The sequence below is a fragment of the Erigeron canadensis genome, chromosome 2, assembly GCF_010389155.1.
Source record: "Erigeron canadensis isolate Cc75 chromosome 2, C_canadensis_v1, whole genome shotgun sequence".
Lineage (NCBI taxonomy): Eukaryota > Viridiplantae > Streptophyta > Magnoliopsida > Asterales > Asteraceae > Erigeron > Erigeron canadensis.
In genome coordinates this window covers 45,782,520-45,809,557 of record NC_057762.1, presented here as the reverse complement: position 1 = coordinate 45,809,557, position 27,038 = coordinate 45,782,520, and the positions used below count along the sequence as shown (strand labels likewise).

At 34.7% G+C, this 27,038-nt stretch overlaps 4 protein-coding genes and 1 pseudogene across 4 annotated transcripts; all 5 read right to left on the bottom strand.

Moving 5' to 3' along the window:
• Window positions 1-835: 835 nt before the first annotated feature.
• On the bottom strand, window positions 836-13,644 carry LOC122588367 (annotated as a pseudogene).
• Window positions 2,546-3,395, bottom strand: LOC122586574 (jacalin-related lectin 19-like). The gene is made up of 2 exons (XM_043758556.1): window positions 3,164-3,395; window positions 2,546-3,055 (listed from the first exon to the last, which is right to left on the bottom strand). Exons 1-2 carry the CDS (start codon window positions 3,389-3,391, stop codon window positions 2,708-2,710), a joined length of 576 nt encoding a protein of 191 aa, XP_043614491.1. The 5' UTR covers window positions 3,392-3,395; the 3' UTR covers window positions 2,546-2,707.
• LOC122586575 (jacalin-related lectin 19-like) lies at window positions 4,600-5,517 on the bottom strand. Its single transcript, XM_043758557.1, has 3 exons — window positions 5,465-5,517; window positions 5,126-5,320; window positions 4,600-5,041 (listed from the first exon to the last, which is right to left on the bottom strand). Exons 1-3 carry the CDS (start codon window positions 5,465-5,467, stop codon window positions 4,811-4,813), a joined length of 429 nt encoding a protein of 142 aa, XP_043614492.1. The 5' UTR covers window positions 5,468-5,517; the 3' UTR covers window positions 4,600-4,810.
• Window positions 13,645-14,214: 570 nt separating the features above from the next.
• On the bottom strand, window positions 14,215-17,035 carry LOC122586573 (F-box/LRR-repeat protein At3g03360-like). Its single transcript, XM_043758555.1, has 4 exons — window positions 16,938-17,035; window positions 15,029-16,325; window positions 14,760-14,933; window positions 14,215-14,640 (listed from the first exon to the last, which is right to left on the bottom strand). Exons 2-4 carry the CDS (start codon window positions 16,232-16,234, stop codon window positions 14,464-14,466), a joined length of 1,557 nt encoding a protein of 518 aa, XP_043614490.1. The 5' UTR covers window positions 16,235-16,325; window positions 16,938-17,035; the 3' UTR covers window positions 14,215-14,463.
• A 1,143-nt stretch (window positions 17,036-18,178) lies between these two features.
• On the bottom strand, window positions 18,179-20,651 carry LOC122588366 (protein EARLY FLOWERING 3-like). Its single transcript, XM_043760472.1, has 4 exons — window positions 20,418-20,651; window positions 19,322-20,145; window positions 19,181-19,232; window positions 18,179-19,081 (listed from the first exon to the last, which is right to left on the bottom strand). The coding sequence occupies exons 1-4, from the start codon at window positions 20,649-20,651 to the stop codon at window positions 18,179-18,181; spliced, it is 2,013 nt and encodes a 670-aa protein (XP_043616407.1).
• Between the last annotated feature and the right edge of the window lie 6,387 nt (window positions 20,652-27,038).

Sequence of the window (27,038 nt, the reverse complement as noted above, 5' to 3'; positions counted from 1 at the left end):
TAACGTTTTTGTGCCTCACTGGCTCCTCGAAGCCTCATGATCATAGGTAATTAGCAGTTGCATGATGAAAAAGGACTTGATAAGAATGGTTTATAATTTTTTTTTTTCTTTTTCCTTTTGCTAGTATGAGAGTGCCAACAATGATGCATCTGTTTGTACTTTGTAGCCTGTTAAGCTGTACAATGTTTTGCACAAAAATTGTGAATGATGTAAAGAGCCAACAAAAATTGCGGTGTTAAGCATCAGGTTTTCAGTAACAATTCCAGTCTAAGCATGAATTGTTTCCGATTCTGATTCTGTCCACTCGAACGCAGGTGATTGTCACATAAAATATGCACCATAGTTAGTGGGCTGAAAAGGGTGAATGCCTTCTAGAACTCCCTGGTCCTGGAATCTTTGCTTTTCCCTTATATACTTTACCAGTTTACCTTGACAAGATTGAACGAACTAAACTTGCTACAAAATGAATCCAACTAGTTTCTTCTTTCTACCGTAATCTTTTTCGTTTTGTGCAAAATCGAATTAATTTCTTTTTTATACAAGATGAAAAGCTAAATTATTGTGTATTACCCAACTTATTAAGAACAAAGTGTATTTCAGCACCCAAACAGTTTATTTTAGTGTCTACATGCTTCTAAAAGTCGTTACAATATACCATACCAAAAGAGAAGAAGTTGCAGAACATGAATTAGTCTAACATCACACTGAGTCAACAATAGGCACACAAGTGCATAATCGGGGATGTTTATATACTTCATCCCCTGCCCCAACTGTAATGCGTACAAAGTTGCAAACACAAATACAAGGATAAAGATAACATCACACCGAGCCAACATGCATACAAACACATTTATAAGGATGCTTATACAATCATGTCTGGACTATAATGCGTGGGCGTGTACACACCCCCAGACACAGTAATATTGGAAATATGACACCGACTTAACCAAACCCACACATCGCAGATATAATTACGGATACTCAGAATGCCCCATATAAGCTTTTGAGCCCTTAGTTACCTGAGGTTCATCATCTTTGATACTTGATACCAAGAGGGGTTAAATCCTTTAAACATCATCTGGACTAGTTGTAAGGGGCTTCGTTTATTGGTTGCCAAGCAGAACCTAAGTGAATCAAGAAACCACCCGCTCCTTCCGTACAGACCTACAATGTGGACTCCATTCGCCAAAAAATTGAAGGGTGTTCCTTGTTCAACCCCAAATGGCCCAAATATCCTTTGGTTGCTCTTAAAAGTGAGTGATCGAATAACAGGACTGCCACCGTAGACGACCGGGCAGTAGTGGCCACTAACACTTGTTAATATTTCCTCCGGAAATTCCAGTTTAATCTGATATAAATCAATAAGAATTCACATTAATCCATGTTAAATATTTATATAAACTTCAAATAATTACATTAAGATTTTTTGAAAATTCACCTGAGCAGAATTAGTTCCCCCTATGCCTCCATGTTTTTCCTCCGGAAAAGGTTTCCCATTGTTAATCATATATTACACGGATTGAGTCGATGCAACTGCCATATATAAGTGTGATTTCTCTAACTCCACTGTGTACACCATCATCCCAATGATCCCCTCCATTTCCTCCCCATGGTCCCAAAAATATACTCTTATCCTGCAGTACTACTACAAAACATCAGTGACAAAATTCATCAAAAAAGGGCGGTTTAATACAAATAATTAAAAAAGATCATTTCTTAGAAGATCAGAAGCAGGTTTAATACAAAAGTTTTAAAACTTAACTAGGGAATAAGAGATTTTATACCATGGATACACAAAAAGGATACTAGAAAGATCGAAGACGTGCTTATGTGTAGCTTTTGTAGCTAGTGATTATGTATAACTGCATTTCACTCAACACTTTGACGATATATAGAGCAAACAAAGTACTACTGTGCTAAGAATCAGATTCCATTCCTGATTTCAATCCAATATGAATGGTGTTTTTGTTTATGCTCGTAATTTAACTATGCACTGATTCTGATTCTGATTCTGATTCCATTCCATTACTAGACAGGTGTTTGGTACGTAAAACATGCAACGTAGTTAGTTGCTGAAAAAGGAAAGTTCCTTCCAGAACACCCTGTCCACAATCTTGCTTTTCCTTAATTTGTATACCTACCCCGACAACGATTGAACATATTATCAGGTACGGAGCTTAAAATATTCATATCAAAAAAATATCGATAGTAACTTTTGGCAACGTCGTCCAAAACAAAAGGCTGTAGTATGAATACATGAATCAAGAAAGCTAAATGCATCATAATGACAATTGTATATTATCTGCAATTTTGTTGGTAGGAACACTTGCAATTTAGCTGTTCACTTTTTTAGGAAATGAAATGTTGGTCTTGTGTACATAGTCTATCTGATATCAGATTGCCCGATTTATTTACAGTTGCACTACATTGGTGATTCGAGAGTTTCACAACACTGAAACATTAGATTCTATACTTCGGTTAATCAATTGCATAGTCACAAACTCATTAAGAACAGATTAATAGATGAAAGTTATGACCATATCCCTTCAATCAAACTGACAGAAAGAACTATATATCCTTACAGAGTTACAGTACCATACTGAAAGAAAAGAACTTGTGCAGAACATAAAATACGCTAAAGGAAACATCAAACTGACTCAAGACACACCCAAGAACAGATACATGAGATACTTGTGACGTGTCCTAATTATGACCTTTCGAGCCTCTTAGTATTCTTAAGTTTACCATTTTTTATAGCAAGAGGGTTAAATTCTCTAAACATCATTTGGATTCTTTGGAAGAGTGTTGGTTTAGGGGGTGATAAGCAGAACCCGAGTGAGTCCAGAAACCACCCACTTGTTCCAAAAAACCCCAAAATCTGACCTCCGTTTGTCGATAAATTGAAGGGCGTTCCTTCTTCAACCCCATATGGCCCGTATATCCTTTGGTTGCTCTTGAAAGTGAGTGATCTAATCACGGGGCCGCCGCCATATACCACAGGGTAATAATGGCCGCTAACACTTATCAATACCTCTTCCGGAAATTTCAACTTAATCTGAAAAATTAAAATCATTAACACTAAGTAAAACTTCTTTCAGTAATTTCAGCTTAATATGAATTCAAAATCATTAAGAAACTATATGAATTTTCGGTAAGAATGTACTTGAGCACTTTGGGTTCCACCCATGCCTCCATGTTTTCCAGCTGCAAAGGGTAAACCATTGTTATCATATATAACACGGATTGAGTCGATGCAACTGCTGTAGACAAGAGTGATTTCTTTAATTCCACTGTGTACTCCATCATCCCAATGATTTCCTCCATTTCCGCCACATGGTCCCAGTTGCATGCTCTTATCCTGCTGTATGTTAAAAAAAATAAGTGAATCCATGTTCTAAAATATAAAATGGGCGGTGAGAAATGTTAGCCTATGTCTTCTTGAAGGTGCATTCTTATAAAATCTGGAGAGAAAAAAAGAAATCTAAAGAAGACGTAAGTAGTTTCATACCATAGTGATCACAAGAAATTTCTGCAAAGGAAGCAAAGAAAGATGTAACCTGTAGTTTTGTGTGTAATTTCATGCACAACAATTGCAGACATATATAGAGTAAACAAAATAGTACTACTGTTTAAGCATCAGATTCCGGTTTTGACCCCATGAAACAAAGGTTTATTTTTTATATGAATTATATGCATACATAAAATGTGCACCGATTCCCTTTCCAACAGGTTTATGTTACATAAAGCATGCACTGATTCTGATTCCCTTTCACAGGTTTTTATTACATAAAACACTCACTGTAGTTTATGAATAAAACAAAGATTGTGCCTTCTGGAACACCCTGATCATGCTTTAAATCTACAAAAGTTGTCTTCTTGATCATAGTCTAGTTGTGGGGGGCATGCAGCATAAAAGCAGAGGTCAGCGGTTCAAGTCCCACCCTATTCTCTGGGTGACTTTTGACCCATTTGTAAAGTTGACGAGTGCTTTTTTATTTCTAGTTTGTAAATAATATGGATAATGTTGCTGCATTGGTTTTGTATATAATTTGAGATGATTAACTGCATTCAGAATGTTGCAGATTGAACATGAAAGTGACACGTGGATCCAAATATTTCATAGAGTAAATATTACAAAACGTATCAAACTAAAACATATTGATGAAACTGCGACAACATCATCCCGAATCTATGATTTCAAGAGTCATGTCCTCCGTAATCCGGTCCAAGACAAAGTGTTATATGTATTATGGTCGGTGCTAGTTGTGCAGAACTGCATATTTCTTGCTAAATTTTCAAGTAGTCTTTCGCTTATTTTGAGATGGTTTTCAAATTTTCAGCTCTTTTAAATGCCATCACTGTAAAACCTTTATTTTAAGAAGTGAAGTAATACTCAGGGTATTTTGGATTTTGTTGTCTCGGAATTATCTTCTCCTTATTAACTAATAACGCAGTCAAAGAAAGGTGAATTTTTTTAGGTTTGGACCCAATCATTGGAGATTTGAATAAGGGTACATGTTGTAGGTTGGAATCTAACTGATTATATCATTCATTTAAAAATGAACAGAAACTGAAATTTGGATTGCATATTCTGTGACTAAACATCGATAGATTCTTTTATTTAGTGTATTTGCTATAAGGATTGTTACAACATCATACTGAAAGAAAAGAACTTAAGCAGAAAATGAAAACAGGTGAATGTAAACATTGTGTTGACTCAACAAAACATAGGTCTTGATAATATTTTGATCTCTTTGTTTTCTGCTGTTCACTGGATTCTATGAAACAGAATTGGTTTAGGGCAAGACTATCACAGCCCGAGCGAGTCCAGAAACCACCCGCTCTTTCCATAAAAACCTACAATGTGACTTTCATTTGTCAAGAAACTGAAGGGTGTTCCTTCTTCAACCCCAAATGGCCCAAACGTCCTTTTGTTGCTCTTGAAAGTGAGTGCTCGAACCACAGGGCCGCATCCATAAACTACAGGGCTACAGTGCCCGCTAACACTTATCAAGAACTCCTCTGGATATTTCAGCTTAATCTGATTATAATCCATGAGAAATTACATCAGTCCATATATATCAAACTTCAAATACAGTAAAACGAAGATTTGGTGAAAATGTACCTGGGCACTTTTGGTTCCGCCCATGCCACCATGTTTTTTAGCTGCAAAGGGTTTACCATTGCTATCATATGTGACGCGGATTGAATCGATGCAACTACTGTATACAAGGGTGATATCTCTAATTCCACTGTGTACTCCATCATCCCAAGAATTGCCACCATTTCCTCCCCAAGGCCCCAAGGGTATACTCTTAACCTGTTGTATTCAGATATCAGTGAGTCAATGTATGAAATTTAGAAAATGGCGTTAGGACCCAATTGGCCTGTAGCCTCTGGATGGGTTATAATACAGTAGTTAAAGAAAATCAAGTACACAGTAAGAGATTCCTTAATTCCATACCATGTTAAGTCAAAGAAATTGCTAGAAAGATGAGCTTGCAAGAAAGATGTAACTGTAATGTTGCTTATAGATAGAGCAAAAACTTTGCACATATAAAGAGCAAAAAAGTATTGCTGTCTGCAGCATCCAAGTCTGATACATGCCCCTTTTCTGATTCCATACTCACACATGTTTCTAGTGTTACATAAAATAAATATGCATTATATTAAAAATGTTGATACCTTTCAAAACTTTCTGTTCATAAATATTCTTATGGTCAAACTTATAAAACAACCCGTTCTCGCAGATAGAATTTGAAAGAATTGTATAGGAATGATTGAATGTGAAACCTATATCTCAACTTTGGACTGGGAAAACATTAATCCAAATGTCTAATATGGTTAATATTGCTAAAGGTATTGATAGGAACTTCAGACCCACATCATAAGAAAAATGAAAGAAAACTAGTCTATGAATTATGAAAAACTGACTGCATTCTACATTATAAATCATCTAGTTTCCTCCATTTTTTTCAACTAAGTTGTTGATAACCCCAAAATATCTCTCCCATTTCCATTTTATTCACTATTTTAAAGATCACCTGTAATATCTACTTGAAATACCAATTTGTAGTTGTGCTTTACCCCAAAATGCCTTGGTTTCAAGTAAATCACAATCACATCTAAATGGCCCGGTGGCACTAAAATCACCAAAATTCTTGTTGAACTGAAATCTGGGTTGGGAACTTGCAAGGAATGAGTGACAATTGACAACGTAACAAGTAACTATACACGATGGCAAAAGTATTTTTGAATGCAAGTGTAGACGTGTAGTTAACGGGTATTCCTTAGGACCACAGAATAGACAATCCAATAAAGATGCATTGTAACAACAGTTGTTAATCGTAATTAATATCAATCAACCGTCTCATGTCTAAGATCATATAATCTTTTCACCTGTACTGAAATGCTTATTTTAAATTTTATTTTATTTTTTGTAGTAGAAAACTAATGCACAACATGGAATTGAATTGAGGAAAACTTGATTGGTTAAAACTGGCACTCTGACTTATTCTGGTGACATTGGTTGAAACTCACGTTATTACTTATGAATATGATTTTGTATGTCGATACTGTTAGCTAATGAAAAGTTAAGTTCTAATATCTTGTTGATGTGCTGCAAAATGAAATATAGATGAATTCTTTTGACCGAGTCTCTTGTAATCGAAATGATAAGACATTCTTATTTATTTAGTGCCTATAAATAGGATTTTATAAATTGTTACAATACCAATAATGAAAGAAAATAACTTATGCGATCTAGTCACAGGTTTTCACTTCTGTGCACAGAAACAGATATAACAGATACTTGTGTGTGCCAACTATAACCTTTCGAGCCTCTTAGTTTTCTTTGCTTCACCATCTTTGGTAGCTAAAGGGTTAAATCCTCTGAACAACATTTCGATTCTTTGGAAGAGTCTTGGCTTATGGGGTGAAAAGTAGAGCCCAAGTGAGGTCAGAAACCACCCGCTTCTTCCATAAAAACCTATAATCTGACCTCCGTTTGTCAATAAATTGAAGGGTGTTCCTTCTTCAACCCCAAATGGCCCAAATGTCCTATGGTTGCTCTTGAAAGTGAGTGATCTAATCACTGCGCCACCTCCATAGACCACAGGGAAATAATGCCCGCTAACACTTATCAAAACCTCTTCCGGAAATTTCAGCTTAATCTGCAAATAAAGTCATTTTATAACTCCATAAATCTCTTCTATTTATTTCAGCCTAAATCTTAATTCGAAATCTTTACGAAACTACATAAATTTTTGGGCGAATATACCTGAGCACTTTTGGTTCCACCCATGCCTCCATGTTTTTCTGCCATGAAGGGTCTAACATTGTTATCATATGTTACACAGATTGAGTCGATGCAACTGCTGTATACAAGAGTGATTTCTCTAATTCCATCGTGTACTCCATCATCCCAATGATTCCCTCCATTTCCTCCACATGGTCCCAATTGCATGCTCTTATCCTGTTGTATATAAACCTGAGACCATGTTCCAAATATAGAAAGGGCATGAGCCACATTGCAACAAAACTCCTCTGCTTACCTATGACTTATGAGCCTTGTCAGCTATTCAAAAGCGCACTTTTTATAAAATTTTAAGAAACTAAACTTAGTTTAAAGAATTCATAGTAGGGAGTTAGATACCATGGCTGTTACAAGAAGTTTCTGAAAGAGCGCGCAAATAAAGATGTAACCCGGAATTGCTTGTAATTTTCATGCACACAAAATGCTGACATATATAGAGTAGACATAGTACCGTGTGAAGCATCAGATTCTGATTTTGACTCCATTAGACAAAGGTTTTTTGTTTTTAATTCTGCATATATAAAACATGCACCGATTCCCATCCTAACACAGGTTTACATTACATAAAGCATGCACTGATTCTGATTCCCTTTATAATAGTTTTTTTTGTTACATAAAACATGCACCAATTCCCATTCCAACACAGTTTATGTCACATAAAGCAGGACTGATTCTGATTAACTTCATAATAGGTTTTGTTACATAAAACACGCACCAAAGTTCTGGAACACCCTGTCCATGAATCTTGCCTTGTGGTAATAGAATAACAAATATACATTTTGGGTAACTTTGACTCATTTGTACAGGTTGACCCATGCTATTTTTTTTAGTTCCAATTTCTAAGGGCGGTTCTTATAAGGGAGTCCTCCCTCCGTCCTTGATTTGGAAGACGCAAGACGCCATTGGCAGCGATCGTCCAAATGTGTGCGTCCCTCGAACCAGTCCCCACGAGGACTCTTGAAGACGTGTGTGTGGGCCAGGAGGAGCGGAGGAGGGATTAAAAAAAACTTTTTTTTTCTTTTAAAACCAACTGCTAGTGTTTAGGATTTTTTTTTTCCTATTTAAACCTTATCACTTTACAACAATTAATCAACAACAAAACACCATTTCAACTCATTTCTTCAAGCCATTCAACTTTAAACTCATTTTTATCCTCCTCAAACCATTCAATTTCAAAATGGCAAGACAAGTGTGGACTACATCCGAAGATCTTTTGTTATGCAGGTGTTGGATACAAGAGTGTGAAATTGTTAATCCAGCAACCGAAAAAAGTGCTTGGACCAACATAAGTGAAAGTTTCAACACGCGCACCACTAAAGGTCCACGGAACGTATCTCAACTACTAGGTCACTTCCATAAAATTCGCAATGAATGTAAGCAGTTTCAGGCCAACGAGGTTGAATGCACAAATTCATTCTGATGAGTTGCTCTATGCAACGGCGCATCGGGAATACCGCGAGAATTATGGAAGGGGATTCAGATACGAGCATTGTTTCAGGGAGCTTATCACAGTTGCCCACTTTTTTCATTATGTTTGTTTTAGTATTTTAGTTAAGTCTGTTTTCGTATTTTAATTATGCGTGTTCTAGTTTTTTAATTAGGTGTGTTCTCTGTATTGTAATGCCTACCTTGTAATTTAATAGAAACATACTTTTATTCATAATTTAGAAAAATTACAAACTTATTAAAGAGAAACATACAACATAATAGTTCATAGAACTTATTTCTTCATCTCATGGACTCCTCTAGCATTCATGATGAACTCGTTGAAGTTGTAAACCGCATTAGCAAGTTGTTCCACATCAACTTGAATTTTGTCGAACTTCCCCTGCAAATAAGTGAAATATTGACACTCAAGATCAGTAAAATGCTCGGTTTGTATATAACGGATTTGTTCTTGACACCATTTCTTTTTAGCTTGCAGTTTTAGACCAATTTCAACAAGTTCCTCTTTGAACTTTTGGTAGTCGAGGATATCAGCCATGATACTGTCATTCACTTGATCGACAGTCATTGGTGGTTTATGGTTAGGGACATTTGATGAAGAAGCCATTTAAGATGTATAAAAGTTTGAGTTTTGGTAAGAAATATCTTATAGGGAGCCAATATTTATTGCTAAACTAAAAAGACGCTCCTCCAACATTCAAAATTTGAAATATTTACAGTTTTAGTCCCTCCATCGTTCGAATTCAAAATATTTACAGTTTTAGTCCCTCAAACGGTCTAAAATTCAAAAACATTTACACTTTCAGTCCCTGAACGGCTAGTTGGATTGCCAGTCTATAAATACCAACCCATAACACAATTCAGTTGCATCCTCATACCCATTTTCATTATTTTACAAACTCATTGACTCTTTCTAACCAAATGGCGTCCTCATCATCAAACAAGAAGGTTCATCGACCTTGTCTAACTGAACAAGAGATGAAAACACGAATCATGGCTGATATCAAAGGGGATACCCTCCTTTAAACTGAAGTCTCTAACCAAATGGGTTACCTATAGGAGAAAAGGCGACAATGCAAGCATCAACTTGAGGCAATACAAGCACCAGGCCGCAAGGTCTCGAAGCACGAAGAGACATATTCTTTGTTTTTGCAGGATGAGATCAAGAAGATAAAGAGGGTGGTCGATGACGTTTTTAACGTTGGTCACACGTTGGGTGACCAGTGCACTTAGGCTGAATCGTATCACGACAATTGTGGGGAAGACAAAAGTACTTGGGAAGTCAAATGCCCGCAACACGACAAGTGATGGGCAAACGAAAGCGCTTACCGTGGCTTAGGGAAAATGTCAATCAAAGATGATGAAGATGAAGAGTAATTTTAATGATTATGTATTTCTGTGTTTTTTTTTTTATCAAGTACTATGTTTTTTTTTTAATTTTATGTTGTCTTTTATGATTAAGTAATATAATTTGTTTGTTTAATAATAAAATGTCTTTTTTATTATATTTGAATGGTGTTTTGTTAATTAAATAAATGATAAAAGAATTGATGATGTGGCGAAGAAGTAATGAAGAAGCTTGTCTTATAGATGAGGAGAGTCCTGGAGAGAGTCATGCTGACGTGGCAGTCAGGACTCCCGAGGACTCCTTGCCTTATAAAAACCGGCCTAAGTGGACTAGTCATTGGTCTAACTGATAATGAAGATACCTTCCTAAACACCCTGTCCATTAAACAGGCTTGAAGGACAGCCCATGGTACAAAGTTCACCTCCTGCATGCCAAGTGTTGTTTGGAAAAAGGTGATTTGGTTTAACCAGATGGTGCCTAGACATGCTTTCATTATCCGGTTAGCTATACAGGGGAGGCTGATGACACAGGATAAAATGGAAAAATGGCAGAACGATGGTATCCTTTAGTGTTCTTTTTGTCAAAATGGTGCTGATAGTCATGATCATCTATTCTTTCAGTGTCCTTATACAATGAATATCTGGGATTGCATGAAGAGTATGACTCAGTTGTTGAATATTGGATTTGGAATGGAGGATTTTGTTCAGGAAATTGTTGATAAGAAAGTGCAGAATAATATTGGTGTGGTTGTAAGTAAACTTGTTCTAGCTGCTTCTGTTTACTATATATGGCAGGAAAGGAACTTAAGGCTTTTGAAGGAAGAGACGAATGGGGATGAGTTATGCAAGATAATAAAAGACAATATTAGTGATGCAGTCGGGCTTGACCCAAGCAGCAACCCAATCATGTAGCCCAACCCAAGACAGTTCTGGCCCTGTTTTGGTTTTGAGCCCAATTGAAGTCCATGTTGAGCTTATTTGGAACTGACGTGAATTGCATGCTGGAACTATATCACTTATTAATCTTTATTATTAGAGTTTGAGTTTGATTTAGTTTCCTTTTTCCTGGTTTATTGCCTAAAGTCTTGGTTAGGTTTAGACTTTAAATACTTATGTTTTCTGCTTATGAACGTAACTTTTATTTTAACCATAATAGTTTTCTGAATGAAAATTCTCAGCTTTTAGTCTTTGATTCCTCTTTAGTATTTGAGCCATTTGATTGCATAAGAAACTGCATCAATTAGACTCAAGCTGCTTGCATTGAAAGTGAAGAAGTCTAAAAGTGTGATGATAGTGGCTGCAAATTGGGATCTTTGCTGGAGGAATAATGCTTTGTTTGCCAGTTAGAGAGGTGTTCTGAATGAATGTAGTTGGCTTTGTGGAATTCTAGAGTCTGGATTAGTGTGTGCGATTGGGAATAGACAGTGATGAAAGATGACACTTCTTGGTCCCTTTCTAGCACTAGTCTGGATGTGTTTTCCGATTTTGGTTGTTTACTGCTTGGGTAATTTTGAATATTGATATAGGGGCAGTCATGAATTGTGTAAGAATAGTGCATGGTTATGTCCATTGTACTGGTATTTGTTTGTGTATATATTTTTTTAGACAATACATATTCACCTTTAAAGTTAAAAATAGATGTATGGTATAAATATTAGTTATAATGCTGAAAGCTGCAAAGAACTAGTAGCCCCGCAGACCACAACAACTCCACTTGAAAAACTAATATTAGATAAATTTTATTCAAAAGGTCCAGCGAAATATAATGAACAATAAGCTCAAGAGTGAAATGAACAGAAATTTAGCATTCTTCAAATACGACAAGCATGTTAATATATACATGGACGTGTCGTCTTTAATTTGAAGCCCGGGATGGGAAGTGATTGTGGTGGTTCTTTAATCAAAGTAAAATTGTGTCTATTCATGATGTTGTAATATGTGATGACATATATAGATACAATTTTAATGTAATTCTAATAGTCTAATATGTAGTTATGTAGCTCATTCACTAGGTAACAAAGTTTTAGAGAGATCAACTCTACCTCCTCCTATGTTTCCCCTGTTTTTAGAGGCCGATTGTGGTAAAACTCCTACTAAATGCCTTGATGAATGTAGTTGTCACGAATCTGACTCATTGGGGCTAGGTCTCGGGGTCGGGGGGGGGGGGGGGGGGGGGATTTTTCCTGTTATTTCGCACAGTAGTATAGTCTTATCCATAAATCATTTGTATATATTAAGGAAATCCCCCCTGATTATTTTGAAGACTTCCCCCCCTCCCTTCCCTAAAATTGTCAAGCTTTGCCACCCATGGTGCCAACAATGTATCATGTACTACTTGTTATTCTGGTGCTGAACAATGTATCTTGAAACAAGTTCAGATGATGCTACTTGAAACTCATTGTTATTACTTATGATTTTGTATCTGGTTACAATTAATTCAGATGTTTGACAATAATGGATAGTTAAATTCTAATTCCTTGTTTACTGCAAAACGAAATATAGAATTATAGATGAAACTGTTATTGGATTTCTTGCAATTGAAAATGACAAGATACTCATTTTATTTAGTGGCTATATGCTGGCTATATGCTACTAAATATCACTAAATGCCATACTGAAAGAACAGAACATGTGCAGAGCACAAAAGAGGCCAAAGAAAACATTACAGAATATAAGTTTTAGAGTCGATGGGTCATAGATATACTTAAAAGCCCCACCAATGACCTTTTGAGCCCTTGGTTTTCTGAGGTTCACTGTATTTGATAGCAAGAGGGTTAAATCCTGTAAACATCGTATGGATTTTGTGGAAGATGTTTGTTGGAGGGGTTGATAAGCAGAATCCGAGTGAATCCAAAAACCATCCGCTTCTTCCATAAAAACCTACAATGTGGGCTCCATTTGTCATGAAATGGAATGGTATTCCTTCTTCAACACCAAATGGCCCATATATCCTTCGGTTGCTCTTAAAAGTAAGTGATCGGATCACAGGGCTGCCTCCATAGACCACCGGGCAATAGTACCCAGTAACACTTATCAAAATCTCCTCCGGAAGTTGCAGCTTAATCTGTGGATTAATTCATAAAATACATTAATGCATATCCAACTTCAAATAAAGCAGTACAAGATTCTGCAGAAGTTTACCTGAGCAGATTTAGTTCCGCCCATGCTACCATGTTTTTCAGCCAGAAAAGGTTTACCATTGTTATCATATGTTACACGGATTGAGTCAACGCAATCACCATACACAAGGGTGATTTCTCTAATCCCGGTATGTACTCCATCGTCCCAGTGATTTCCACCATTTCCTCCCCATGGCCCCAATAGTATGGTGTTATTCTGTTTTCATTTAAAAATCAGCATTAGTAGATAGATTAAGACAAGTACAGAGAAAATGATCTACAAATCATCGGATGCCATACCATGGAGACTTCAAGAGATAGCAAGAATGATGAACCTGTGAAGAAAGATGTAATTGTAAATTTGTAATTGTGTATAAGTGTGTTGTACACAAATGCTGACATATATATAGAACAAACAAAAGCATTACATGGTCCTGATTAAGATACTATTCCAACAAAGGTCATCGTTTTATATTCTGCATATATCAAACATGCACTGATTCTGATTCCGGAACAAGAATAGTTTTTCTTTTTTACATAAAACATGCTATATTCCCCATACATCAAACATGCACTAATGCTGATTCCGTGCCAAAAATAGTTTTTAATTTTATTTACATAAAACATGCACCGTAATTAGTGGGTAAAAAAGGATATCACCACCAGAACACCCAGCTTATTGATCTTGCTTCTCTTTGCATCAGATGTGTCAAATTGGTGGGGAGGTCAGAGCAGTTGAGTATAAAATTTGGATTTTATACAAATTATATATATAGTATATAACATTTGAATAAAATAATTTTGAGAGTTTATGCGTTAAAACATTACTCGTACTTTGAATTTTGGGCAACCATCTAGCTGGCTCATTTGTAACATCAACATTGCTACATGTACTTTGTATAGGAATAAGATGACAAACTTGATCGAAACTAGACAGCTGTTTTGAGAAAAACTAAAAGAAAATTTAGAACAAAAGGGAGTAGCAAATACTACTAAAGCACTAATGGTAATTAATAACAATGCTAAATAAGAGATCGATATAAATTCTGTTAACATCATCCAAAATAAATTCCAGTGACTGCATGGAGTCCAGTCTATGAATCAAGAAATCAAACTTCATCATTAATCTCTCTCTATATATTGATGACTAGATCTATCTCTAAAGATATGATTCTATAAGTCAATTTGTCCCAGGTCCCAGCAGAAGCGACAAGACCTATGCCAGATTTGTAGAATTTAAGATTGCCAATCAAATTTGAATATAGTCTGTTCCAGACTTTGAGATGTTCCTATTTCAGCTCTTCCAAACACCGCCATCGTTACATCTTTGATGGAATGAAGCCAGCACTTCCTTGAGTAATAGGTACAGCATTTTGGATTGTTTTCTCTCGACATTATCTTATCCTTAAGAAACTAAAAAACAAAAACAAAACAATATAATTAAGCAATCAACAAGATATTATCATCTTTTAACAACAGAAATTCAATCAAAGATGAATAAAGCATATCATGTCAAGGGTAGCTACAATTACCTTTAAAAGCTCGCTACTGGAAGATGACACCAACGATAGAGTCTTTGGTTTAGACATTCGTAGTAAGTTATCAACATAACCCTTCACCTTCATTGGGGACTTGATAAGTTCTATCCTGAGTTCATTGGATGACAGATGCTGGATTTCTTGTAATTCTTCATGGATAGTTATATTCTTCAATACAAAAAAAAGGATTGCAAAAGGAATAATTAAAGGAGGAATTCACAAAACATCATATCAGAAAAAAATTTAGATTAATGATTTAATACCTTGTTAGAGGTAACAACCAGCTTCCAATCTCCATTGTTCTCGAACCTCCTTAACAAGTCCAGCAGCTCATGCAAAATGACTGCCCCATTTTTTCTGTAACATATATGCAATTTTGCCTCATGTAAACCTGCAATATGAGTGAGAGACAAAGGCATCCTCCCACCAGAATACTCTAGCACGGATAGATTTGGTGCATCAATGTTGGCCTCCACAAGGTTTCTGCATCGGATCACCGACAGTTCTTTAAGTTTTGAATTCAATATAGTTAAACGCTTGAGCCTGTTACATTCTCTCAGAACTAACTTTTCAAGGTTAGGGTACTTCACAAACAATTCTTGAAACAACTCCTCGTCTAAATCTGGATCTTTTAATGTCAAATCTTTCAAATTATCACAACCTGTCACCTTTACTTTGCACTCCCATGGATCTTTCCCACAGTATATAAAGCTTACAAGACTGAGCGACTCAATGTTGACCGACACGAGCCCATGGCACTCATATAACTGAAGACAGCGAAGCTTATGAAGAGTTGAAATGTTCAGATGGCCTATCTTCTTACAGTGCACTAGTCTCAGATCCTCGATCAAAGGGCAGCTTTGAATGAAACTATGAATCACATCTGCATTTACTTGAGAACATTTTATTGATAACTCTTTTAAGTTACATAGATCGATCTCCATACGATTATTAAACTTGCAACCATACAATCGCAGTGAAGTTAGCTTCCTGGAAGAAAGGCCAGCATCAGGTAACATGTAATGGTTTCTTGACTTTGCTTCCACATGAATCTCTAGCTCTTGGACGTGTTTCTTTATAGCAGCACCTATCCAACGATTCATGTGCGTACGCAACTTTAAATTCGGTTGGCACAAAGAAATCTTGAACTTTTGTATGCAATCCATTGCCTCGAGTCTGGTTGCCACAGCATTTATAAATTTCTTATCATGATATCCTCCAGAATCTCCAAAATTTTTTTGGTCAAAGTCTAGAATGAAGAAAGAAGTCCAAATAGATCTCCACTTCTTAGACCACACACTGACTCGAGCAACATCCCTTGGGCAGCGTAGAAAAGAAAGGATGCTGTGTATTATGGGTTCAGGCAAATCTGAAATTCGATCAATTGGTTCAACAACCTCGTCCACTTTCTCAACCTTTTCCATCTTTTGCTTCTTTCTACTCTTGATAACAGAGGAAAGTTCTCTCATTCGTCTCCTATTACTTGGGATACCCTTTTTCACAATCCAGACCTTACTTGCAGAAAATTTTCTCTTCGGTTTCCTATCAATAATCAGCCGCCTGGCATTCATAAACATTTTTCTATTAACTTGAAATACATTCCACAACGTAGCCTATCGATTCACAACAACCTGAATGTTCACAGATATAAAACCCATGTCATAACATCACATAGAAGCCCCAAACCATGCTTTATTACCCAGTCACGCCAAAACAAGCGTAGTTACTAAACAAATTGACCCATCAATAAAGCATTATCGTAAGCTCATTATCAATCAATATTTTACAAAAGCAAAGAATTACAGGAGGACATGATCGAACAAAGGGCACATTATATTACAGATAAAATATTAAATCGTAACAAGTTAACCAGTATGTTCTATAATCACGCAAAAATAAAATAAAAAAAGAAAAAAGTTTTTTATAACTAAACTAAACAGCTATACATATTTTTCACACTAATAACTTTTTTGCAATAGAATTAACCTTAAATCAACTGGTGGTAGCATAGTCTATAAAACAACTTTCCTAGGCAAAAACATGTACAGTATATAATATTGGAATAATTATAATTGAAGATATTAGGGCAAACTATAGTTATTGATTAATTTTGATGCAGTAAATAAAAAAGAAATAATTAGATTATAATTCTTCAAAGTAAGGCGCAAAAACCTGTGTAAAATCCGGTGAATCGAAGGCTCCCGGAACCGGCAGTCGTCTAGGTTTTCGAGATTTTTGTCCAACGTTTTTTTTTTTTCTTTTATATATACCGTGTGTATTACAAAACTTCAGGAAACACGAAAATGTATTATTGGATCATATACGTTGCCAAATGGGCTTGTAACAAAGCGGCCCATTATCTTTGCCACGTCAAATCTTAATTCATGAATTAATCAGTGTTAACACTTGCGCTAATTTAGGTTTAAAGATTGATGATATTGGTACTTGGTAGCGTCTAGTTACATTGACCGTCGATCTATATAATTATTAAAAAAGTAGTAATCCAAGCTTTTTAAAGATATCTTTAAAACTAAACCTATACTAAAAAGTTGTTACATAGGATTTTACCTACATTGCATCTTTATAATTTTTTTGACAATATTTATATATCTTTAATCAAATTAAATATTAAATACAAGAATAACTTATTACTTTAAAGTTAAATACAGTAAATATTAAATAAATAAATGAAACTATATAATAAAATTAACAATGAAAATCCTGTTAATTTAAAAAAAAAAAAAAAGAAGCATCGTACGTGTATGGGGAAAAAAATGCAATCTTGGAAGTTATATCATGAAATCTCAAGATTATAGAGAATTATATATTTCAAGTTTTAGTAGTTGATATTGTTTACACATTGCATTAATATAAAAACTATATATTTGTTGGTATAATTTTGTATGTATAATGGTTTGTGTTCGTTGGGAAATTTAAAATTAGGTCATTTTTATTTAAGTTTGTAATGTAATTATTTACATCTATTATAACATTTACTTAACCATCTGGGTTATAGCCCAGTGGCCACCTGCCCCCTAAAAAGCAATTTGGTGGGAACACCACCCAGGTTCGAATCCCTGTAAAAGCATATTCAATCAGCCAAGGTTTCTGAGGTCTCACCGTCAGGCAGCGTTGTATGGTCGCTAGCTTAAGAGGAAAAATTCCTCTATGGGACTAAAGGATTCCTAGGTATTTACTTTTTCTTTTTTTTCATTTACTTTCTAATTAATTTTAGTTTATTTACTACTCCGTGCTATACTATCAACATGCATGAAAAAATAAAGACGAAACTCTGTATCAATATCATATAAGTATCACTCATGGAAAATTATTACAAAAAAAAAATAAAATCTTATCGATCTGACGACAACAGAAAAAATAATATACATATCGATCGATATGATTGATCCCTCCTATTCATTATGTTTCCTTTCCTCTTGTATGAACTGAAATATACGAGCAGCAGATTCAGATGCCAATTTTGGGTTATGTGGTACGACTTTGATCACTTTTATCCTCTCATCAACTTGTCCCTTTTGCGCTATACAGTGATTCGTTTCGTGAAGCATTGGTGTAGTAGGAAACAAAGGAAGCTCATCTTTTACTCTTTCACAAGAGTAATTGCTTCCACTACTCCCCTGCAAATCACTTTCTTTATTGTCTTGACCAGTTAATAGATTGTTACAAGTAGTAGTGGTTTTGCTATAGTTAACGTCGTTTTCTATTATCATTGGAGAACAAGAATAATTCTTTGATGATGATATCGTTGGAAATCCGTATGATGTAAAGAGTGGAGTACTGCTTGGTAATAGGTTGATTCCTTGTTGGTAATAATTAGATGGTGGAATATTATTATTATACGGGCTGCAGGTGGTAGTGGTGAGGAACTCACTATTAACTGAGGGTAGTGTTAAGCTCATACCATAGACGGGTGTCATGAAAGCAACAGGTGGAGGTGAAGGTCCTGTGTAAGGCTTGTAAACTAGTCCTTCAGAAGGTGACCTCACCGGCACCAACCATTGGTTTCCCGGTGGAGGTGGGGGAAGGTAACACCATGGAGATGGTTTGGAACCATTGATGACAGATGGTGCTGGTGGCGGCGGATGAAGGTCTATTAAACTCGGGTAATATCTTTTATCGGTGTCAAAGTTAGTATGGTTGGTTTTTTTAATTGTACCATCTATGGGGATAGTAAATAAACTTTCTTTTTTATGTTGATCAACTTGGGGAAAAATGTCCTCAAAAGGCGTCCTCTTTAGTTTGTACGAACTATCTTCGCGCAATAGCCCAGGTGATCCTGCAAGGACTTTTTGTACCTGTCCAAACATCAGACTATCAGACCATGAATCAATTAAAGTGTACGTTGTAATCTATACATTCTTAAGATGAAGAAAAAAAAAAGAAACTGAATGTACCTTGATTAACTTATGCAACTCGAAGACTTGTGACTGGAAAGCTTTTTGTTGTCTAAAATATATATCATGAAATGAAAACAGTTAATAAATACGTATTGTATATACAAAGAAAAAACTGATCACAAATTCAAGTTTACTTACTGAATAATAGCTCTTCTTATGATGCAATACTGTTCAGGGCCGATCATTCGTGAAACTTCTTCGGGGGTTATGATATTATTACTTGATACGAAGTTTGTCTCTATAACATCTCCGACTTTCCCTGCGTGTTCTTCGTCTATATTGTTAGGAGTAACAACTTCATGATCAGTGCTTGTTGAGTCGATTTTACCATTTTTACATGTCACGTTTTCTTGACTACTACTCTTTCTCTTAAGAGGCAACCCAATGTTGATCATATTATGTAACGTTTGTGGTTCCTCTACAGAAATACTATTTTTTCGTGTGTCTGAGGGAGACATTAGTTCCCCATTCGTCATTTCTGATACCCGAACTGTTTCAGAATTAGCACATGGGAGTGGCTCTTCATCAGTGATGTCAGTTATTGTTAATGTAGTGTTTAGTTTGTTTTCTTTGGTTATATCCTTATCTGTCAGCTCTACTAGTTTCGGGCCAACAATAGGATTATGTTTTGTATGGTCAGGGCGGTTTGTGCTTAAAGTTGGGAACTTCCTTCTATTTGTATAGTTTTGATCATTACCAAAACACAAACATGGAATCAAGTAATCGTCCGTAATTTCTTCATGACTCCTCATTAAAGGTTTATACAGCCGATAATCACCACGTTTCAGATGTCCGGTATCGCATAAAGCCTGACAATTAGTAGTTTCTATAGTTTGTTTGACGGTGGTTGTAAGTGAGAAATTCAAATTGAGACCACTTGATTGATAGGTATCAAGTCTTGTTGCCATTCTTGTCGAGCGACCCCCAAAAGAAGAGAACACACTTCTCTTGTAGCTTGCATCCTATATGTGTCCAATAGTTAAACATAAACACATGATCGAGTATGATAAAAACTAATGACAAACACCCAAAAAAGAATAATAAGTAATTATACATGACTCGAAATTTTGACATTTTAGGTATTTTTTGTTTAACTTTGATCCTAAATATATTCAGGACCAACTATATATTGTTGTGACTTGTGTGATCTTTAGGCGTAATTAAATGAGTGAGATACCAAACATCCTACTAAACAAGTTAATATATATCGTAAAAGAACGTTTAAAAAACTCACATGATAAGACGACGATTGAGGACCCAAACTACTTCGATTGGTGATGGAATGAGGTGAGATCCGCGACATACTCCTTTGAGTGGTTTGTGAAGACGGTGACACATTTAACTGTTGCGAAATAGCCATTTTGTTCCTCGGAGGCGTCCTTGGACCTCCTTTTTCCGCATCACTTATATGTAGCCTAGGAAACAAAGGATCCATTAATTTCTTTCCATCATCTTTCACATTTCCCATATCCATTCGTCACTATTCTATATATATTAATTTACGTTAAAAAAAAGAAATATATAGATCTTATAGATCTAATCCACCACATGATCAGTGATATATATTATAGCAAAGAACATGGGACATCATATTGATAAAAACATGTACATAGCAAAAGGTATGATCCGCGGAGAGTTAGAAAAGGAGAAAACTATGGAAAGAGAGATCACATCACAATCACTTTACACGTTTTGATCGAGGTATATATATATATATAGCTAGCTAGGTATGTATATACGTATGTAGTGCGACTGAGTCTTTAGCTAGCTCTCTAAAAATGGTTTTTCAATCGACGACATCTTCTGCTGAATTCGATATATTTAATTAATTACTAATCGTACATTCTTACAGCATAATTCGGGAAAGTAGGAGCATAGAGAGCCAATCTTTTTGCGAAAAATCTGTGTGTAACATCCATGTTTACTATATATGTAACTTACATAACTAGTCCTTGAACTAAGTTTCACTTAAAAAAAAAAAAGTAAGTAACTCCCAATGCCGTTTTTCACAGGTTTTGGGTCCCAATACCATCTTCGACGGTGTATGGGGGAGGTTGATATGTAGACAGCCTTACCCCTACCAAAGGTAGAGAGGCTGCTTCCAGGTTCTATCATAAGTAGAAAAGGACCTCCAGCTTTGCTGGGCATGAGGATCGAACCCATGACCTCTGTTTCCAGAGGCATGAGCTCCAACCACTGATCCAACCCAATTGGTTTAAGTTTCACTTAACTTACACAAATAATTTACTTGTATATAAACAAAATAACTTGAGTGACCAAAAAAGCCTCATAACATAGGATTTCGAATGGCAAATTTGATTTTCAAGTGGCAAATTTGTCATTTCTTAACATGAATTCGAAAATTGAGTTGCGAATTTGACTTCTGTGTTGTGAATTCGAAATTGAGTTGCACAAAATACTTGGTTAAAATCGTACACAAGATACTATTTTATTTCTCCTTACGTGACAATTTAATTCTTTTTGACTTTTTAAAACATCACACTTCTATTCTTCGTCCCTTTTAACACATTCCGTTAACGATATATGTTCTGTAAAGTTGTCGATTTGGTTAACGGAGATGCTGACGTGGTTTATACTTGCTGACAAGGATGTTGAAGTGCTTATACTCTTTCTCCTTATCTTACTTGTGTTACAAACTTACAAATTACAATGGTTTATAAACATTTATTTTATAAACAATATTGTCATTATAACTCGGGCTGTTGATCTAATCTTTCGTTTGGACTAAAGAAAAATGAGGTTGGAACGAAATGTTGGATCAATAGGCCTTGATTTCATATGGGCTTTTCATTGTCATAACAGAGCCCATTTATATTTTTCATTTTCTCATTAGTATCATTCATTTTTTCTCAATCTTTTAGATATGTCATATGTGATATGTGTGTTATCAAAACATGTTCTGTGCATCTCTGTTACACTCATGAGTCATGTGAATTACACACATCGTTTCTATTCTTTTTGGAAGATGGCACCTCTTTCACGAGAATGCCAAAGCTCAAAGGTAGAGATTGAACTCATATCTAAGATGACAAGATTATGTTAAATATCTATATTCGATCATATATCAAAGTAATTTGTCACAAGTCACCAAAAACTGAAATGAAAAATAGTTAATAGTGAATTTATCTATCTATATAAGTACGAGCATAGTGCCCGCGCGTTGCGGCGGCTAGAAGGTGAGAAAGGCAGGCAGTGGTGGAGATCGAGGGAGGCTGTGGAGAAGGAGGGCGGCAACGGAGAGTGATAGAAAGTCGATAGAGTGTATAATGATTAGACAGAAAATTGGGGAAAGGGGAATATATAAGGGTTCTATGTTTTAAGTAGGGGTATTTTGGGAAAAAAATTTTTGCTTAATTTCTTAATCTCAATCCTTTTTATAAGGGATTATAGATAATAAGATTTTTGTTAAATAAAGCTCTAAGGTCTATAGTTAAGGTGTATTAGATAATTTTACGTACATTTAACATAAAATTCAGTGATGGATTTTTGATATGAAGATCTACTAATATAAACGAAATATTAAAAAGTTAACATAAATAATCCCAAAAATGTTTTGGAAACAAAAAATTAAAAAGACATATTGACAACCAAATATTTTTCTTTCGCTTTTGTTGCTATATATACTTGTTCCATTTACTCATTTTATTTTACCACCTCTTATTCATGCTTTCACCTTATTGCCGTTTCATTTTAATTTCATGAACATGAATTATGTGTGGCGTCTTTTTGTCCCGTATATTATAATTTTATTTCGTCGGCTTCTAAACCCGCTTGACAAGAGAACTAGAGGTCCCATGGTCCCGATATGGGGCTATCGGTTTTGGTTTATTTGAGTACATGATAAAGATCGATGGCATGCAAGTTCATAAGTATATATAGATTCATGGAACTATTACAAGTTTTGTCTTATTGTTCAAACGTCGTTGACATCGTAAATACCTTCGATTGTTCTGGATGATATCGACCTTTGCATTATTTCTAAAAACTTCATCATGATAGTATGCCGACAAGGTGCCTCATATATTCCCCCATAGACAATCCATGGAAGTTGGGGACTTGCCCACTTGCCCATATATATATATGGTCCCCTTATCATAAAGAACCAAATACTTATTGAAGCAATGACAATATTAATAAATTTACTATGGATCAAATGTTATATAAGACTAGTAGCTAGTCCAAAAACATTAAACTTGTGAACCAATTGGGTTCCTAGTGGTGGATAATAACATTTGACATTCACCCATACATGCATTGAGCCTGTTTTGTAGTGGGAACTCTATATATGTTCATACATATAAGAGGTCAACTAATACCCTGTTTACTAATAATACTATATAATACCTTGTTTAACCATTTTAGTAAACGTATTGTTAATTTAAAAACTATATATTCTCATGTATATATCAAATTAAAATCTCTTTTATCTTTTAGTGTGATGGATATAGGAAGCTCCGAAACCGAATTATACAGAATAGTAGTATTCACGTGTATGTCTTTTTCTCAAGCAACTTAGGCCCAAACATTGAAATGAACATTATTCATTACTAGTATTTTTTTTTTAATACAATTATATACGGGTATATATCATAAATTAATTAAGTATATTGTTTGTTATGTACTTTAAGATGACTGAAACAGAATTTTGTATTCATTGAAACAATTCGATCTTTTGCTTATAAGTTATAAACATATTAGAGTATCCTTTTTTCTACCCGCAATGCGGGATGATAGATGGTTAATTTCTCAGGAGATAATAGTGGTTAATTGAGGTTGATAGTAGTGTCAATGTTAAACTTAAAAAGTGATAACTATTTTATAATATGTGATACATATATGATATTTATAAAACTGTCAAATTATTTTCTTTACGCTTTATAGTACGAGTATCTACTTTAGCTTCTGTTAAATAAAAAAGCATGTTTTTGTTTTTTTGGAAAATGCATTAAACTTATACACCATTAATTTTAATGGAAAAATCCACAAGTCCGACTCAAGTTTTGAATCCAGAGGTAAAACACGTCATATCTTCACGAGACAAGTTTTGAACACCGATCTACGGGTAAAACATGTCATATCCCTAAGCAATTTAACAGCTAATTTAAAGATGTTTCTATTTACAAAGCAATTAAAGTATCTATATGACATAATTAAAACGTAACTATTTTTATTTCAACATTCTGAAACTGTAAAATTATGAAAAAGAATCAACTTGGGCTATTTAAAATAGCTTTTCTAATTGTGATTGTATATTTCCTGGTCAAAAAGAAAAAAGAGTTTCTTCTTAATTTTGTCATCAATAATTTTAGGGATGTATTGGGATGGTGCAAAGGATGTTCAATTCGGTCACCACAGAAAACGGTAACGTACTAACGGCAAAATTTAAAAAATGGAAGAATGCCACATAGAAATTGGGGGGTGGATATTGAACCAGTACTATGAAGCCATGTGTCAAGAAAAGCATGAGTTTCACGTGTGAAGAGGGCCATGCCCATATGGATAATTGAACAGTACACATCTCAATCGTGAAGGATTGTGTACAACCTAGCAAACACACGGGTTAAAAAAACCCAACCCAGCAATGCACCTCGATCATTACATTTATTTGAGATTTATGATATGTTTTTGATATCCTGATTCGGAAGTAGCAGTGGACAATTATATATCCTTTTGTCTTTTTATATATGTAGTTGTATATCTAAATTATTAGAAATTTTTCACATGTAATAAAATTGCTCACGGTCCATGATATAATGTGTAGATGACTACATGTTATGCAGTATAAAAGAATAAGCTAGATCTATGCCACTAGCATCACAAAATCATTTTTTTATAGGGATAAGTATCTTGGAATGTAACAAACTTTTGACAAATGTTTATAGTAGGAAATAACTAAAGTTGTGTATATTGTATGTAAACAACTTTAAAAAATGTTTATTGTATGTAAGAAAACATACATGGCAACCATATAGAGGTGCCACTTGTCTGATTATAATTGGTTGAATACATTTTCTTACATACAATAAATATTATTTTCGAGTTGTTTACATACAATACACACAACTTTAGTTATTTCCTACTATAAACATTCGTTCAAAGTTTGTTACATTTCAAGATACTTATCCCTTTTTTATATAGATAGATATTTGACATGTGTAATCTGTTTATTATCTTCCTTTAGCACCCTTCTTGATTTTTCCATATCCCTTGATCATATTCTTATGATTAGAAGAATAATTAGGTTGATCAATTAGGAAGATTAATCATTACTATTCTGTAAATCACTCATATTCTTGCCTCTATGTATCTTGCTAATGGAATTCGCGTGCCAAAATAAAAGTGTCCGTTGGCAATTTTGTGTTGAATAAATTGTCTCGAGCAATTGAATGGAATTACTCGTAAGTGAGTTGATAGTAAGTAGTCGATGAGGCCAATCTTTAACCCAAAAAGCTAATATTATATTATATCTGATAATACATGGCATAAGAACTTGTAAAACAAGAAGGGAAATTAAGCAAGAAATTAATTAATTGGATGTATTATTTTATCATTTTGACCTAAAAGATATGTTTCTTTATATGGAAAATCTACAATATCATGAAAATGATATTTATAAATAGATATATTTGTAGTTGTAATGGAAACAAACAATAAGTTTGATAAAAATAATAATAAAAAAATAAAATAAAATGAGAGGGTTGACAATGAAGTGAGCCAGTGAGGTTTACATATGTGGAAAATGTCAAATGGGAACCCATTCATTGTCGGATTGAGCTATCCTATGGGTTACATCAGCTCCGGGTAGAACCCAAACAATGTCTCACTAAAACCTGAATTTATTTTTGGCATGCTAAACCAACATGGTTAATTACAGTTTCAGATTTAAAACTTGATTAGTATATATTATTACTAGTGTTCAGGTCCGTCCGATGAACGGGTAGTCTCAAACTATATCAATCAAAGTTAAAAAAAAATAGAATTCAAGTATCTATAACCCCTTATAAAGCATATTGATTTCTCTTATTTTGGGAAATTCAACACTTTTTTATACCCAAAATACTCTTATTTCTTAATTCTAATTTTCCTATATACCTACTATTTAATAATTAAAATAACCATCTCTTTAAAAGTTATGCATGAATTATCTAAAATACCATCAATGATTAAATTACAATATTAGTCATTTATCAAAAATATCTCCGTTAACCTTTTACATCAATTATCTATACCACTCAACGTCGCCTCCACCACCAACAGTCGCCCCCACCACCGCACCGTTGCCGCCATAACCATTGCCGTATTGTGCGGGTACCGTGCTAGTATTAAATAGATACCGAATAAAATTAAAAAAACTAAAAATAAAACATAAACCGATTAAAATAATGCAAAAAGTTAAATAAATAATGCGTAATAAACTAATCTTTCGGGTAAGACCTATCATACATATCAGAATCATGATAAAACCATCCTTAGCTATAAAACCATGATAAAATAACTCAAGATATGTCAAGTAATGAATAATGATAGGTTCTGACGTAAAATCATACTACAATTTAGTTATCACATATCAAAAGAATTAAAAACACACAGACAAACCATAAAATTGATTCTTGGTAAACCAAAACAAATTTCAAGGAAACGTTCATAATACTTTTATCCCCTACGTTGAATCAGTTCATGATCGTCAAGATTCATTACTAATTCCCAACGTATACATAATACATGTATTGCACAACGATTTCATTAATCAATACGAAAGTTAAAGAATAAATATATAAAAATTAACTCCATATAAATATTAATTTCAATTTACCCCTTTTTCAACTTTAATAAA